Source organism: Carex rostrata, chromosome 16 (genome assembly GCF_964058835.1).
Source record: "Carex rostrata chromosome 16, lpCarRost1.2, whole genome shotgun sequence".
Classification (NCBI taxonomy): domain Eukaryota; kingdom Viridiplantae; phylum Streptophyta; class Magnoliopsida; order Poales; family Cyperaceae; genus Carex; species Carex rostrata.
Genome location: NC_135933.1, coordinates 5,159,238 through 5,176,680, shown reverse-complemented (window position 1 = coordinate 5,176,680; position 17,443 = coordinate 5,159,238). Strand labels below are relative to the sequence as shown.

The 17,443-nt window shown below is 34.3% G+C and overlaps 2 protein-coding genes across 4 annotated transcripts; one reads left to right on the top strand and one right to left on the bottom strand.

The window, feature by feature from the left end:
• Window positions 1–3,179: 3,179 nt before the first annotated feature.
• SWI3B (switch subunit 3) lies at window positions 3,180–7,157 on the bottom strand. 2 transcript variants are annotated; one of them, XM_078317417.1, is made up of 7 exons: window positions 6,841–7,157; window positions 6,330–6,706; window positions 5,865–6,088; window positions 5,309–5,465; window positions 5,067–5,202; window positions 3,684–3,781; window positions 3,180–3,548 (listed from the first exon to the last, which is right to left on the bottom strand). In XM_078317417.1, the coding sequence occupies exons 1-7, from the start codon at window positions 7,094–7,096 to the stop codon at window positions 3,321–3,323; spliced, it is 1,476 nt and encodes a 491-aa protein (XP_078173543.1). In that variant the 5' UTR covers window positions 7,097–7,157; the 3' UTR covers window positions 3,180–3,320. The 2 variants fall into 2 exon arrangements, with proteins under 2 accessions (XP_078173543.1, XP_078173544.1); XM_078317418.1 differs by having other exon boundaries at window positions 3,684–3,772.
• A 186-nt stretch (window positions 7,158–7,343) lies between these two features.
• On the top strand, window positions 7,344–9,591 carry LOC144567378 (uncharacterized). 2 transcript variants are annotated; one of them, XM_078317503.1, is made up of 6 exons: window positions 7,344–7,455; window positions 7,717–7,786; window positions 8,103–8,206; window positions 8,699–8,769; window positions 9,011–9,146; window positions 9,445–9,591. In XM_078317503.1, exons 1-5 carry the CDS (start codon window positions 7,372–7,374, stop codon window positions 9,144–9,146), a joined length of 465 nt encoding a protein of 154 aa, XP_078173629.1. In that variant the 5' UTR covers window positions 7,344–7,371; the 3' UTR covers window positions 9,445–9,591. The 2 variants fall into 2 exon arrangements, with proteins under 2 accessions (XP_078173629.1, XP_078173628.1); XM_078317502.1 differs by lacking the exon at window positions 9,445–9,591 and having other exon boundaries at window positions 9,011–9,415.
• Window positions 9,592–17,443: the final 7,852 nt, after the last annotated feature.

Genomic DNA, 17,443 nt, shown 5'->3' with positions numbered 1-17,443 from the left:
TCTAGCAACACTCCTTCAAGGTATCAGATTGATCGGTCTGCAAGTTGCAAAGAGATTCGAATTGGTGAGAGTTCTCCACATCCCAATTTTTCGTAGACCGCCTTTGGTATTAGACTCACGCTTGATCCTAAATCACACAATGCTTTCTTGAAATTTGTCGTGCCAATTGTGCATAGAATTGGGAAACTTTTCGAATCTTATAACTTGGAAGGTAATTTGCTTTGGACGAGCGCACTACACTCCATGTTGAGGGGAACTGTTGAACACTATTGGAGTTTGATGCGGTTTACAAGGATCTCCTTCAGGAATTTGACATATGAGGGTATGCTCGCAATTGCTTCAGTGAAGAGGATGATGATTTGCATCAGCTTGAGTGTCTCCAAGAATCTTGCAAACTGTTTCTTCATCTTATGCTTGACTTGCCTATAAGGGAATGACATAGGTGGCTTGTAGGCTGGTAGTGCAATGTATTCAGGTTCGGTTGGTTGTTCGTCTCCACCTACGGTGTCATTCTGCTCCTCAATTGGGTCTATCGATGCTCCAATTATGGGCGGCTCTGATTGGTGTTGCTTATATTCGTCAGAATGCAGTGGTTATGCATGCGTCTTATCGGGAGTAAGATTTGGCATTCGAGTTCCTTCGTAAGCTGTGCTGCTCCTTAGCGTGTGTGTGATACACTTACAAGCCTTTTTTGGGTTTTCTTTCAGTTGGCCCTGAAATTTGTCTTTTCCGCGTGTGATACTCTATAGTTCTCTTGCTATTTTGGAGATGTGATTCTCCAAATCCTTTGCGTGATGTCGGTATTCACTTTATCTTGCTTCTCTAGGAACCTTTCCATCAATTCTATGAGATTAGGTCTCTGCAATTGGTTGTACAGCCTTGGTTGGTAGTTCGGTTGTGAATTATTGTACCTTGGTAGGTAATTGGATTGTGGTTGGTAGTTCTGTTGAGGTGCGGCAGGTCTTGGATTGTTGGCATATGAGAGATTTGAATGGTTTCGGTTGTTTGGGTATGTATTGTAGGATGGTTGAGATTGAAAGCTGTTGTTGATGGCATTCACTTGCTCGGTTCCTTCCTCAGCTTTTACTGCATTCATACACTCTCCTGTCTCATGTATTCCTCCACAATATCGACAAGATGTTGCTATGTTGACTACTGCTACCGTCCGCTGCTTGAATGATTTTATAATAATAAAAACACTTCCTTTCAATTTCTAATACTGGAAGGGACCTCTTAACAATTTTACAATGTTGTAACTTCTTCGTGCAGTTTAAGTGGTCAACTGGAAAGAGTCGGATCAATATCCGCAGGTCAAGTGGTCGCCTGAAAAGGAAGTGGGACCGGACTGGGGATTCTATTTTCTTTGTCATTTATTGGGAAAGGCTAATAAAAGTCACATTGTTGATTTGTTCACGAGCAAAAATGGAAAGAGAGGTGATAAATATTGTTCAAAAAAGAACCAGCCCTTGAGTGAGGTTATTATTGCTTATTCACTTGAAAGTATGCCACATCAAGATTTTTCTTTTTTTCAATGAAGGTACACATAAGGAACAATTAGCCTGATGTCAGTAAATAAGTTGTTGGTCTAGATAAAAGGTTACCGAAATTTTTATTAATAGGAAATATAATAAATAAATATCCAAATTGAAGAACGCTTTTGGATTTTTTCGAGATATAGGGAAAACGCGATGATTAATCACGGCCTCTGGCCGTTATGGTTTATCACGGCCAGAATTAGCGATACTAATCACACATATTAACTTAAAAAAAAAAAAAAAAAAAAAATTATGTCCGTGACTATCAATCACGGCCAAGCAAACTATAGGCAAATGCATAGGCAATTTCTGTCCGTGATTATCAATCACGGGCAGGATTTTTTTTTTTTTTTTTTTTTAGTTAATTAATAAGTACGGTGATTAGCATCGCTAATCCTGTCTGTGATAGATCATAACGACCAGAGGCCGTGATCAATCATCACGTTTTCCCTATATCTCGAAAAAATCCAAAAGCGTTCTTCAATTTGGATATTTATTTATTATATTTCCTATTAATAAAAATTTCGGTAAAAGGTTATCAACCGCAGTAAAAGTTGTTCCCATCTTAAAAAAATGTTAATATTTTTTAATGTAGCAATTTGATACAAATTAATTAAAAGCTTAGATGTTTGCAAAAATAAAATAAAAATGTTAATCGGCCAATTTGTAATTTATGACAAAGTTCGGAGCTCTAATATGAAATTATCTATAAAAATAGTATAATTTCATTATTTCACGCAGTTTTGATGATCTACAATTGGTCGATACTATCTTTACAAATAGCAGGTCTACCTTCACACGCATTAGCAGAATAATAACTACATCCGTCCACCTCTGAAAACATTATAAACATCACTATACAAGTCTACAACCTTCAAAAAGATTGTGCCAATAATGTCTATAATTTTAATCTTGATATTACCATTACATATTTTCTGAGACGGTCATCAAACCGAGCGGTCCAATCAAATTTCTGTTCAGTTTCATTTGAAAATTTAAAACCATCAAAATGTTTGTACAAATAGACGAAAATAACCTTGAACTTAATTTTTTTTGTACGAATGGACTAAAATAGCCTTGACCTTCAGTTTTTATTTCTAATTGTGTAACGTTAATTGTGTTTACAAAAGACAAAACTTCCACGCAACGGATGCACTGCTTTCATGTGATAGTCTATACTTCATTTATCTGAAATATATAAAACATTCATTTTTTGAGAACCATTGAAAATTTGTGATAAGAAATTTAATTATTATTTACATTTCTTATTGTTACAAAAACAACATTATATAAAATAAATAAAATAACATCGAGAAAAATCAAAGGGACTTCTTATATTTTAGTCATCTTGTACGAAAGACAAGATAAAAAACCTGGCACCCCGGAAAATTGCAAGAGCCCAATTTAGTTTGATTTTTTTTTTTTAAAAAAAAAAACCTTAATAGATGCAGCTTATGATATTTAATTCATCATTTAACGCAACAAATTGCAAGCACCGTCTTTATATGTTTTGTAAATCGAGTTACAACTAGGAGGCCTATGAGATGCAAGTTTATAACCATAGGAAAGAACTGAAACACAGTAAGGAATCTAGGTTAACCTCTCTTATGCCATACCAACTATACCTAGATCAATGGTAAACAATTTAATCAAAAGTCACAGTAATAGCAAGATCTGATAACATAAATGAAAACACATATATGTGCAGGGCTCACACTAATACCTAAACAAAGCTAATGAAACATTTAAAAACAGGCTTAACAACATATTGAAGTACATAAATTACTACAGAAGAATTGTGGTGCCTCTATCAATGACCTCATTGATGGATCTCAATTTCTCCCAAGTATTCACATTGTCTCGAGCCATCATAGCCCCTCTGTGCTGATGCTGTGCAACTGCTAGCTGGTCGGCCAATAGCAAATCTTTCAAGTACTGTACTTGCAACCTTTCCCTCTCCATTATCGACTCCATCTCCTCGAACCGTACAATCTTTTCTTGCATTTCCTTCATCTGTAGAAGTTGAAGTCCAGTTAGATTATAAACACACACACAAAGCCATATTCAAGTATTTTTTTTACTAAATGTACAGGTACATGCCAGATCCAATTTGTATGTGGAGTCAGAGACTGCAAACGGACAGTATACCTGCACTTCTATAATATCAGATACAGATTGCTCCAGATCTTGCTGTTCCTTCTCAATCTCCAACTGTGCTGTTGCAATGGGATCATTTACTGCTGAATCTAAAAATAAATAAAACCTAGTTAGAATACTACCAAAAAAAAAGAAAGATGGATATTAATTAGGAGCAATCACCCCCATAATGCCAGAGTACTTGGTCGTTATACTTCAACATCCTGCCTAAATCACTAAGAAACAACTAAATCAAGTCTCATTGTTCAAAGAGATCAGATCTCTCTCTCTCTCTACTATTTTACTTCAATTTTCATTCTTCACCTACCCACGTAGGTCCAACATATTTCAAGGCCCAATTTTTTTTTATTATATGCAGGCCATGTCTCTTTTGTCTCAAGTTTTTTTTTAAGATTTTATATTATTTTAAGATTTGTTTTGCAACAAGTTTATTGTTTCTTCTATTCCATGTTTATGATTTCCTTAGGAAATTCTAGTAGTTCTATAAAAGGGCAAATACTGATTGTTGCAAGGAGAATTGTCAATCAAAATTTGAAAGCTATTCACCCCTAATCCTCCTTTATCTGTCTTACCTTTACCCTAAACATAATCTCATAATCTGTGCCATAACACTGCATCTGATATCTACTTGTATTCATTTTGAAAATAAAGAAATTATCTAATATGTTTAATATATCATTACATTTTTACTACATGCACATTCAAGACATACTTGTATTCCTAATTTCTACTTTTTCCTTCAGATAACTTTGGGAAAGCATATTGTCTAATTTAGTTATCTCTACTCACGGTGCACAAGTATTTCCTTTTTAAGGGGTCAACTACACCTCTAAAGTACATGGAATTAAAGAAAAACAACTAAAAAATTGTTTTATTGTTTTCTAGAGGGTATGCACAAGGAGGCCTTCTTAGACAGCAATTCAATAACAACAATCATTTGAAAATTAAATAGAAAAATTCAATAACAACAATCATTTCCTGTATTAGAATTAGACACCCAATATTTTCTAATTTATTTGCGAATATAACCCAAGCGGCAAAACAAGATAATATACCGTACTAATACAAATTCTTTTACTTAAATTAACTTGATACCAACATCTGAGCCAGCTTAAGTTGATTTCAGTTCAATCCAGGGCCACGGATAAAAAAGCTAAACAACAGGACAAATGTTTTAATATTTAATGGATTGTACCTTGTTTTCTAGCCTACCCCAACTAGTTTGGGACTAAAGGCTTGGTGGTTGTTGTTGTTGTTTGTAACTTGTAACATATTAATGGAATGTACCTTGTTATGTAATATATCGCAAATCTCTCAAAATGAGAATAACATACTATATGCAAAAGACTCATTTAGTAACACAATAACTCCTACCTTCTTTTGTTTCTGTAACAGAAGGCTCAGTTACATCTGTTGCCTCATTTGCATCCAAATTGGATAGTGCAGAGATGGCTGCTTGAGCTGCGTTCTCAGCGACATGTGGCCCCACAATTGCAGATAAGAAAGCAACCTGAAAAAACATTTTAATTGCCTTGATCCACCAATATTGAAAATCTTGATCACAAGTACTTCAATTATAAAATAGATACTTCATCTCAAACAGATCAAAGAAGTACCTGTGCCATGATAGGATTACTAGCATCAACCAATGGACTCAGACGCCGCCTCTTCACGCTCTCACTTTCACCAGCCTCATCTCCATCATGCTCTGGAGAACCGTTGTCCCCTTCTTTGGGCCCAATGAACTGCTCCCCAAAAGATAATTTCACAAACCTGAAAAGTGAACATTCAAGTTCTAAATTTTCTTTGGTACCAGCTATGTGTGTTGCTGGTCACACTGGTGGGCTGAGGAAATTTTGTTAATATGGGGAGTCTATGATGACTTTTTTAGGCACAAAAAAGTATAGGCTAAGCAGTTTCCAATTTGTAACTTTGCACATTATAATGTACATGATAGGTAAGGCTGAGACCATTATCCCATTGGGTTTGTCGTGGGTTTTAGCTAGCATATTTGGGTTGATACAGAACAAGTTTGTAGTAGTCTTTGTTTCACAATTTAATGAAACATGTAGCTATTTTAAGCTACCCTTTTTTTTAAACAAAAATTGTTCTTAATTTTCAGCAAAAACATAGTTTGTGTAAGTTTACATAAGATGAGATAAGATAAGAAACCTGGCAATGCAGTCTTTTGCTGGGCGACTCGCCACATATTCAGCTACTTTTTTCCAGTCTTCGCCAGAATGCAATATGGCCTCAAGCAAGTGCAGGGTTTCCTTATCCGTCCAGTCCGGTCTTGGGTCTTCAAGCAAATCCACCCGTTTGAAGTCTGCCGAGCTAAGCCCAGGCCTTTGGTAGTTGCTTTTCACAAAGCACTTTGCACAAAGAGTCATATTTGCCTTTACAAAAAAAAAAAAATTATTAGTGCATCAAACAACATATCAGAATCTAGATTAAAAAAAAAAACAGGTTTAAAAAAAGTATCCGCTAGGTACTGTTATTTCACTGGCATCTACAATGGCCGTGCACAATAACCAGTAAAATTTTCATATTTGAAACCTTAATCATGGATTATTTTACCCAATGCTTAATTGGAGATTTAAAAATAATAATAGCTTACAGTAGGAGGCAAGTAGATACCTTGGCAGTGGTGAAGCACTGAAGGCTACATAGAGCGCCACAGCTTGTGCATGTTCTCTTACCATAACTTCCATTCTTCCTTTCCCCACCTCTCGCCTCAGGTTCCTCCTTTCCCTTTTTCGGCGGGGGAGTATAATTAATCAACCCCCACTCCTCCAAGAAATCAAACACCTTTCTGACAGACCCTACATCTCCCACCAGTCCCCGCCTGGCCTCGGTGTAAGTGAGCTTACGTGTAGGTTGACTTCTGAACCTCGAGATTATAGCATCTCTGAGGTACTTGTAGGAAGTAAGGTTGCGGGAAGTCGACTTCCCATCAAAGAATTCTGGCAGAAGCCTCCTCTCAGTGTCATGAATTTCATCCCATGAGAACCACGCTATTAAAATTACAAGCGATGCAAAAAAAAAAAAAAAATCTCAAGACTACGAAAACAACTTTTTATTTATATGCAAATTCAATCAATTACTTCTCTTATCCTTGATTGAAACATGAAAGAAAAACATTACTCACCTGAGCAGCTTGGTATGATGATGGTGTAAGAGACGGTGGAGGCGGTGGCGGGGAACTCCGGCATGTCTGTGGTGGAGAGCTCCGGCGTGGCGGCGGTGGGACCAGGCTTCTCGGCTTTGATTAATGAAGGACCGACTGACGGCTTTTGTAACTCCGTTTGTGTCGGAAGTTGTTGCAGGGTTTGTAACGGAGGGTGCACGGGGGGAGGAGTTGAAGCGGACAGAGGCTGTTGCGGAGCCGGAGATGGATCCGCCATTGGAAAAGAGAGGGTTCCTTTTTTTGCGGATGTTCTTTTTGTTACTTCCCTCAAAGGGGGTTTTAGAAAGGCCCCCCCATATATCAATTAAATATGGGCCGTGATGTTTTTTTTTCCATAAAGCCTGTTTCTCTTTGTGCAAGCAGATCTGGACCGTTCAAAGTAGATTAGAAGTTATAGTTATGGCCCAGATCAGATTGGTCCACATGAGCCTAAGTTTTATTTCTTTTAGAGAGTTCGAAAAACATTTTCACTCCCTTCCTATCGATTAATCAATGGGGAAGAAGAGGAAAGCAGGAGAAAGCAGCGAACGGGAGGAGCTAGAACAGCTCAGGTCAGAGGAGGATAAACCCGATAAGGTGTTACTGACTTACTTCACCTCTTTTGTGGTTTACAAAGAAAATAAATAAAGAAACTACCTTTTCCGTTTGTACTACTAACTGCTTTTGCCATCTTATTTGTCATTATGGGACGGTTTATGGTTTAAACAAACATAAATATATACGTAATAGAAAATAAAATGGGATTTTGTGGTATTGACAATGAATGTTAATTGGTATATGGCACACTTGCAGTAGTCCGATAATTAACTTTGATGAAAATTTGAGGTCTTATTTCAGAAAAAAGCAAAAGAGGAAGAGAGACCGACAGTTGGAGTCTTTACAGGAGAGAGAACAACCGAAGGATCACGTAATTATATTCCATTTCTCTCTAGATTTGTTCATTTTATTTTTCTCCTCCTGTCTTTATGTTGGGTATAATTGTTGCTTTTATAAGCTTCAGCCTTCAACCCATTGGAGAGGTAGGTGCCTTTGTTTTGTTCTTATCTTCTTCTTCTTCTTTTTTAATCTCTAGGCATAAATTGAACTTGCTGATAAATTATGAAACAACTGAAGTTCTATAGCAAAAACCTTATTTTTTTGCATGAGACAATTAACATCCCCCCTCCTCCTTTTACTTTTTTGGCAATTTAATTAATTGGAATTGCTTTCCATGGATACTATAGGAGAATCAAAGAGAGAGAAGAAGAGAAAAAAGCAGGACAAATCAAACAATGATGGAAGAACATGTGATTACTTACCTGGACGAATCCATGAAACTCCTAATGAAGTATGTCAGTTGATCAAGTATAACCTGTGTTGAGATTTTGATGCTGTAAATCAGTACCACGTTACTACAGTTTGTTTTCCTGCTTGAGATTGATTTTTTTTTTTGTCTTGCTTTGATTGCACAACTGAGGGTAGCTAGATCATAGATTGAGTAATGATTGATGCAAAAGTAAGTGTTTGGGTTCTATGGGGTTAGAACTGGACTGAATAAATGGTAATTTAACTGGAGCTTAATTTAAGTCGAAAAACTGGTACCATATCCACAATGTTTTTTAACAAATTCTGGTTTCAGTAAATATTAAATTCCATCAAATATTAAATAGTTCGGTGGCTTGACCTCCAACCTTTACTAAAAAAATGTAAATTCTGTCAAATTACTGACAAAAAGAAACTTTATATTTTCCACTAATTTGACTAGCGTCAAGGTACAATTGTACTTCAGTTTTAGTATTTGGAGATTGATATACCTGAAGTATATATTGTTTGAATGCAGAGGGACCCACTTAGGGTATTCTTGGAGTCGCTTTACCAGCAACTGCCTGACAATGAACTCGCTAGACAGTGGTGAGTTTTCCCCTTTTTACTTGAAAACAGTTCTCAGATTTGGTCACAAGTACACTGGTCAGCATTAAAACCAGCAAGTAACCCAACTGGTACCAAAACAATTTTCTCCAGCATTATTTTTATTGCCGGTATCAAAGAAATTATTTAACTGAATATTTCTAATGGTTAAAAACCAGGTGGAATGTTAATATTTCTGTAATACATTTTTAAAACACCAAAAATTATCGTGCCTTCTATTTAGGATGATTGAGTGGGGCTTGCTTCCCCGTGAAGAAGCAATAAAAGTACTTGAAAATGAAGTCAATGAAAAAGATGTTCCCCATGATGGAATGGGAACGGCAAAAGAAAAATTGAAGAAAAAGAAAGTTCGCTTGTAGGTAGACTAATGGCCTTTTTATGAAATCAAAGCTGGATTTAAGTGAAGAGGACCATTTTATAAAATTAAAGCTAGAATTAAGACAAAGGAGGTCTTCGTGTTTTGGAGTTCTACTGATATTGTTAGTTTTGTTTGTATTTGGATTGTGAACTATGAAAGAGGCAACAGTTTTTGGCCGTTTGTATTTTAACTTCGATAATTTAGAATCCTCATTCATCACCGAGTTGCTGTTTTGAGGAAACCAGAATAAGAATTGTTGTTCTATATAAATGAATTTCTGTCCTTTATTTTTATTACAGCCTCAGCTAAGTTTTCAAAAAAAGAAAAGAAAAAAAGACAGGTTCATTTTTACAAGCTTGTCAATCAATAAACATGTGTTGTCTCACGCGCATAGGGACTGAGTAGCTTTCAGCCAACAATTTTGACAGTTTGGTGCATCAAGTTTTGTACAATTCAGATTCAGAAGCCTGTGCTGATATCACTGAGATCCAAAAGGCAATAAAAGATCTGCTAATGCAGCATCCACAAGGTAACAGTTGAGCTCACTGCTCATGTAGACTTCATTTGTGATATATACTTTATCGACTTGTATTTTTTTCTCTTTCCTTTGCTAGTTTTCAGCTGAATTTCTTCAGTCTGAATTCTCAGGTTGTTGCTAGTTGAAAAATATTATGCATCATGAAGCATAAAAATGTTGCTAAATTGCTATAAAGTATTAAATGGCTTAATAAACAGTGAAGTAATCCCGGTACAAGAAAAGTTGCTGACCTCCTCACCATATATGCTTGCCACTGTCAAGCGTGCATCGAGATCCGTGCTATACCTCCATCCAACTTTCTAATTCTCTAGCTCCTCTCATTCTTTTTTTTTTTTTTTTGATATTTTATTGGTTGTTTAAAAAGACTAGCTTTACTATAGCCTACAGGCTTATCTCTCAAAAATAAATAAATAAATAAGACAAAGTACCAGTGACCAGTAGGTTGCAAACAGTTAATACCTCTAAGAGGAGAACGGAGTAGGTCCGATGTCCATCGGATTCATTTTTGGGTCCAATGAGCTTCATGATTGTTCAATCCGTCTTAAATATGTGTGCACAGAAATTGAAGTAGAAATGCACGAACTTTGAAGTGGAGTGTACAAATCTTAAAGCAAATCAGATAGTGTTTGAACCCGTCGAACCAAAGTAGGTCCAATTGGGATCGAACCTACTCTCAAGTCTTCTAAGAGAGATCTGGATCAAATTTGTTCTTGGATCATTTTTTTTTTGTGCCAGACCCTAGTAAATGTTTTTTTGCTCTATTTAGCTTTTAACAATCTTAGCCCAACTGGTGCATGTAATTTTAAAAATAGGGCGACTCTAAAAGTTGTGTTAGAATTTATTTATATGTTTATTTTTCTTTCGTTGTGTTAATTCTATAGGACACTGAGTGTAGGTTAATGATGCGAGGTGGACCATGAAGGGGGTCCTAGAGAGAAATGATGTAATAGAGTTATGGTGACAGAAGGAAAGGATCATATCTTAGTGATATCTTTGTGGAAGAAAAGGACTGAAGTTGATAGACTGATAAGAGCTTAAAATGGAAAGGAGGTCAACATATAAATTTAGAAGGCTAGGGATGCACTGTGCACATGGAAATTACTTCTGAATTGGCAAATCTGCATGCCATCAAAATATTTGTTATGGAATTTTATCTTTTTCATTTTTTGTTGGGAGGGGATTGGGACTTTAACAGGAATATTTAAGTACCTACGAATTAGTTTTTGATCTAGTGACAAAGATACATGATTTTTGATATGAGAGGTCATGAGTTCAAAATCTGAATGAAATTAATCTTTTGTTGTAATTACAAATGTATTAAATAGTTTGGTGACTTAATCTTCAACCTTTACTAAAAAAAATTGGGGTATTAGGTATTTAAGAATCAATTTTTGGTGTAGTGGCAAAAATACAATCTCTGATATGGGAGGTCATGGTTTCGAAACCGATATGAAAAAAATCTTTATTGTGATAACAAGAGTTAAATAGTTAGGTGATTTGAGCTCTAGTTTTTACTTTTAAAAAAATAGAGATATTAAGTATTTTGGTATGATGAATTGAGTGCAACAACAAAATGGAGAATGTTAAAAAGTTTAGTTAAATGATAAATTATCTATAATATATCAAAATTGGCACTTCAAAAACTATCATAAGTTTGAATTGAAGACAAGACTCCTGTAGATCACTGCTTTTGTTAAGTGCATAAAAATGCACCCCTTGAAAGATTAAAATCATAAATTAAAGGTCACAAAAGATGTTTAAAATATTTTCAAAGACTTTTTCTTAATTATGAAGTTTATTTTGTCCATTATTATTGCCAATTTATTTTATTCGGACCCATCATTGCATTTTGAAAATTATCCCTCAACAAAAAAAAATGCAACATCATTGTCAATTATCCCCCAACAAAAAATGCATCTTGAAAATTTGGATTAAATTTCAAGGGATAATCTTTCTAGACTGCACAATGCATCGAAATACATTCCATTTATAAAATGCTACGCTCAGTGTCTATTTTGAAACTTTTCTTTCTGTAAAACAATTAATTTATGTAAGGCAACATTCACATACACATATCCGTTTGTCGTAAATCCCCTGCCCAGAATTTGGCCCCAATTATTTTTTTACAAAGTTGCATGATTGAATCGCTTTTAAATAATGTGATTGCCATAGACGATGATCTTCTGTAAACAAACAAAAAAAAACATCATTTTCAAAATTAAATATTGCAAATAAGAATGATGCTATGGTAATATTCATATTACTTGTGACCCGCACTATGGACTCGTATTTCTATTTCAAGATTCAAACAGTCGATCTGAACTGTTCGACATGATCTTCCTATAAAACTGTACTTACAGATCAAATTTTATATTTTTCAAAAAAAAAAAAACTATTTTTTAGATAAGTAGAATATCACTTGATTTGAAAATTCTAGACTATCCAAAAACATCCAAAAACACTGATTTGTACTGATTAAAATAGCAAAAAGATTGTAAAAAATGTAAAATTGGTCTGCACTCTACAAGTACATTTATATGAAAATTATATTTAATGGTTCAGATTGATTGTTTGAATTTTAAAATAAAAATATAGATCAATAGGACGGGTTGAATAGTTGATGCATAATATGCATATTACCATAGTCTCACTCTGCAAATATAGGTTATGAAACCTCTTTAATTGTTTGAAGTTCATACTTACACAAGAAGCTGGTGTATCTTCCTACATAATTTTTCCTGTCTCTTTAGCGATAAGTTTGTGACTGACGGGATTTTTTTTTTAAAAAAAGAGCCTTACGGATCTTCACTCATTTTCTGTGCGAAAAAGCAAAACAAGACGCAACAATGTCACTGTACAAATTCTACGAGAAAACATTCCAAGATACTACGTTTTTTTCCTATGTAGTCGTTTGTACAGCAACCAACTGTTCAAACGACCACAAAATTATGATGAACTTAATTAAAAATCTCATTCGATAAGAATTCCATGTAAATTAATTTAAATTTAGATGAGAAAATAAATATGTTTGTAAGATTTGAAATAGTTTATCATAAAATACAACATCGATAACTACGATCGACCGCACAAAATATCATATTATTTGTTTCAGTGACATAGTCAGACTTCCAATTTATATTGATCGAATGAAAATCAATTATATAAAATTTTCATACTACAAATGGATATCAATTTTGTAGTATCAATGATATTTTACTCTAAATATATATATATATATAGAGGTTGGCTAAGATCAAAGTGGTAGTTCCCAAGCTTTGGTGCTACCAATTCGTTTTTCAATTTTTAAAGTTCAAAACGTCGATCCGAACCGTTCAAGTTGTTCTCCATATTAAATTGTGCTTGGAGACCAAATTTTACATTTTTCTGAATTTTTTTACTATTTATTAAGCCACTTTGAAAATCGCTGATCCAACGGTGGCTTAACAAAACAGTAAAATCAGAAGCCACCGTTGGATCAGCTGTTTTCAAAGTGGCTTAATAAATAGTAAAAAAATTCAGAAAAATATAAAATTTGGTCTCCAAGCACAATTTAATATGGAGAACAACTTGAACAGTTCGGATCGACGTTTTGAACTTTAAAATTTAAAAAAACGAATTGGTAGCACCAAAGCTCAGGAACTACCAATTTGATCTTAGCCAACCTCTATATATATATATATATATATATATATATATATATATAATTGTGCACAACTATAAAAATATTATAAATAAATGAGGATCAATTGGCCCGAACTCCTCATTTTTTGAACTACCCTCAATTGGTTCATCAGCCGAACCCCTGAGTCAAGTGGTATAGCTGTTAGAGTATTAGCAATATTATATTTAATAAGAGGAGTGTTCAAATGCCTCTATTTTTTGTGCCTCCATTATACATCTATTTTTTAAAACTTTAATAACTCAAAATTTTAGACTTAAGAGTCAAAATAAAACCGCTGGATGTGATCTATGTTATTTTCTCTATGTATCACATTTCAATTTTGTTTTTATGTGAATCAATAAGTTGAAAAATCAATATCTAGAAATTATATATATTAGTATGTTTTTTACAAGCTCTTGATAAGAACCAAAACAAAATTGAAATGTCATAATTTTTTACATGTGAATAGCTAAATTGATGTAGATCATATCCAACGGTTTTATATTGACTTTTAATTCTTAAATTTTGAGTTTTTAAAAATGAAGGCATGTACAGGCACAAAATTGAAAGCATTTGAACCCTTCTCATTTAATAAATATAAAAGATTGTATATGGAACATACTAAAAAACTATATATTATAAATCATTTTTAATGAAAATTATCAAAGTTATAAGAATATGTTAGAGATTGTAGTACATTTTTTTTAATTAGAGAATCATTTGTTATCCTACCAAATTATTCTCTCATTAGATTTTGTAATTCATATGTAGAATAAGAATATTTTTTCCGTGAAAGAATTTAATGATTTTATGACATGTTCTCAGATAACGAAATTATATAAAAAATAATAATGCATGATAGTTTTTCTATTATTTTTCTGTTAATGAGCTGTCAATTTCAATATATACCTTTTATTTTCAACAACATGTAACGATAAAAAAATCAGGGATATAATTCTCCAAAATCTGAAAAGAGTAAAAAAAAAATGATCGGGTTTTTTTGCATTTCTCAGGTTTTTATGCATATTCGATCTTTTATGTGGGAGTTGGCTACGGTGCTACGCGTAGCATGGAGGACCTTCGTACAACGGCTCAATATTTGAGTTTTCAAAATCCTAACGGTCGATCCGAACCGTTCAACATGATCTCCATATGAATATGTACTTGTAAACCAAATTTTTACATTTTTTAGAATTATTTTACTATTTTTTGGATAGGTAGAAAGTTACTTGATCTGAATGGTATATAATTTTCAGATCAAGTGATTTTCTACCTATCTAAAAAAATAGTAAACAAAATTCTAAAAAATATAAAATTTAGTTTTCAAGTACATATTCATATGGAGATCATGTTGAACGGTTCAGATTGACCATTAGGATTTTGAAAATTCAAATATTGAGCCGTTGTACAAACCCTCTTTGCTACGCATAGTATATTAGTATTTTCCCTTTTATCTGATCCTAATCAGATTTGGTTCCTATCTCCATTTTTTTTCAATCCAACTATCTAGTCCGATCTGATTTTAATAATATTACTTTAATGATCATTTGAGAAAATATTTGAATTCCAGATTGGTAAGGCCAATCACCCATGGCGATTGAGCCTCCCCCACCTCATCTTTTTTTTTTGTTTCACTCTTTCAATTTTTCCGAGCAGGTGCTTCTATTTAGTGGATTTGATCACCGTTCTCATATATTTGACAACGCTTTTCTCAATCAAGTTAGCTATCCATACAGGGAATGGAAGGTTTTCTTTCCCGCTGCTCAAAAGGAGCTCGTACTCCCTAGTCACTGATATCACCTATCCTCGCTCTACTTTCCTATGATATTTGCATTAGTAAGGCCCAGGTTTTCTATCTCTCTAACTCTATTCCTAGAGCTGCTGAAAGAATCAAAGAGAATCCATCTAGTCTATCCACTGAAAAATTAGTATTTAGATTAAACTTTCGTCTTTTTATCCCAGAAGGAATGGCTTTGAAAGGGGGCCGGCTTACAGACCTGGCCTCTCTTTGTGGATGACCTATGGTGACTAAGCCAAAGGCCCAGAGATGAGACAGAGACAAGGCACGTAGCGAAGACACTGTGTCCGAATCAACACTTTGGCACCGTCTCGTATCTCTTACCATTCTTGAGGGTTTTCTTCTCTAATTGTCAACCCGCTTAGGATAAGGTCAATCGTCCATGGCGATTTAGCCTCCCCACCTCCTCACCTCTTCCTCTGCACTCCACTCTTTCAATATGTCCCAGCAGGTGCTTCTATCTTCAGTTCTTCTTTTACCACTTAGGAGTCGTGCGAGATGAAAGTCTCATGCACGATTTTGAATGAGAGAAAGAAGTGAGGAATCTTTTTTTCGACTCTAACTCTCCTACTCCAGTCGTTGCTTTTCTTTCTGGATTTGATCACTATTCTTTGTGTGGATCTGGCTACCGCTCTTTACTTCGACACCATCTTGTCTCTCTTACCATTTTGGGGTTTTTTTCTTCTCCAAGATAAGCAGTTTATTTTTTCTTCTCTTCTACTGTGCTTTTCTTCTGCTCTTTGGCAATGGAATAGTATTTGGAACGAGTTGCACATATAGTTACTTATATTATATATCTGTTGTTGTTGTGTTGGTTGTTTGCTTGTGTCCCGCCTCTTCTTCTCTCCCCCTTTTGCTCTAATAAACTCTTTTGGCTCCAACCCTGGCGGCTCTCCCTCTAAGAAGTGACTGTCATAGTTTGGTTAATTCAATTTTTAACCCAGTTTCATTCAGTACCTTTTCAAAAGCACACTTCTCTGAGCGGTGACTGTTCCGGTCCGGTTTGATTCAGTACCTTCTTGGTCATACACAAAGAAGTGTTCGATATAGTGTTGTCTGCTAGAAGGAACACGACAAATTTGTGCACAGTGGAAATAATCAATAGGCTCATATTATTACAATCAAGCAAGGATGATCAATTTGTGTCCACAAATTACACATATTGTGTGTATTTATTTGTTTACAACTAAATATTTTCAAAAATACTTATTGTCTAATATCATGTAACAACTAACTTGTAACTTTTCTTTATTTAAATTAATGCAATCGAATACTGACTTTCAACCCAAAAAAAATAAAAAAAAAATTGAATCAGCTGATAAAGCAAATAAAAAAAAATAGTTAGAGCACAGCTATAGTTGCAAAACTATATATAAAATTTATCCTTTTCATAAATTATATATGAATATGATAAAACATTCCTGTTTTTTTTAGTGGATGGTAAAACATTCTTGACAGCTTGTCTCACAAGCAAAATTTTAAATAACGTTTATAGCGGCATAGCGCGGAGACCAAAAAAAACTTTAGCGAATAACATAGTTATAGCAAAAGCTATCATACATAACGTTTTTTTCTTTTCAAAAATTATATTTTATATTTCTACTAATAATAAACATTATCTAAAACCCCATAAAAAATACTAAATTGATTAAGAAGTTCTAATATTATCTCAGGGACTAGATTTTGTTTTAATTTCTGGAGAGCTCAATACAAAATGAATGATACAAATAACTTAATTGATATAGCCCAACGCACAATGTTCAAATTTATTGATATAGCTTTTTAAATTAAAAAAAAAACATGTACTTTAATTTTGATTTGGACTTTAAAGCTCATTTAAATTGTAAAATAATAATAATAAGTCCATGTAACATAGCGGACCGCTATTACCGCTATAGCAGCTGTAGCTCGATTAGCGCAATTTTACTCTGTAACTTAGTTTTTTAAATTCAAAACCGCTATAGGTGTACTATAGCTAGTTATTTAGAACACTCCTCACAAGTTTGTCAAGAAAATGAAAGCAAGCACTCCAGAATTTAATTTAGTTTAAAAGTCTCTGGGGCCTATGATCTGAGCACACAACCAGCCTACATCCAAGGTGACACTTTTTAAGATTTGTTTTAACTAAGCAAGATTATGTAGCAGCCATCACGAACACTGTTCCTTTCCCTTTCATTCCAAAAAATCATTTGCACATCCTACTTCTCCTAGGCTAGTAAAGTTGTAATTTGTAACTGGTAAATCCGGAGAAATTATACTCGTTCTGCTGCGGCATCTTTTGTGTGTCGAATCATGTGTGCG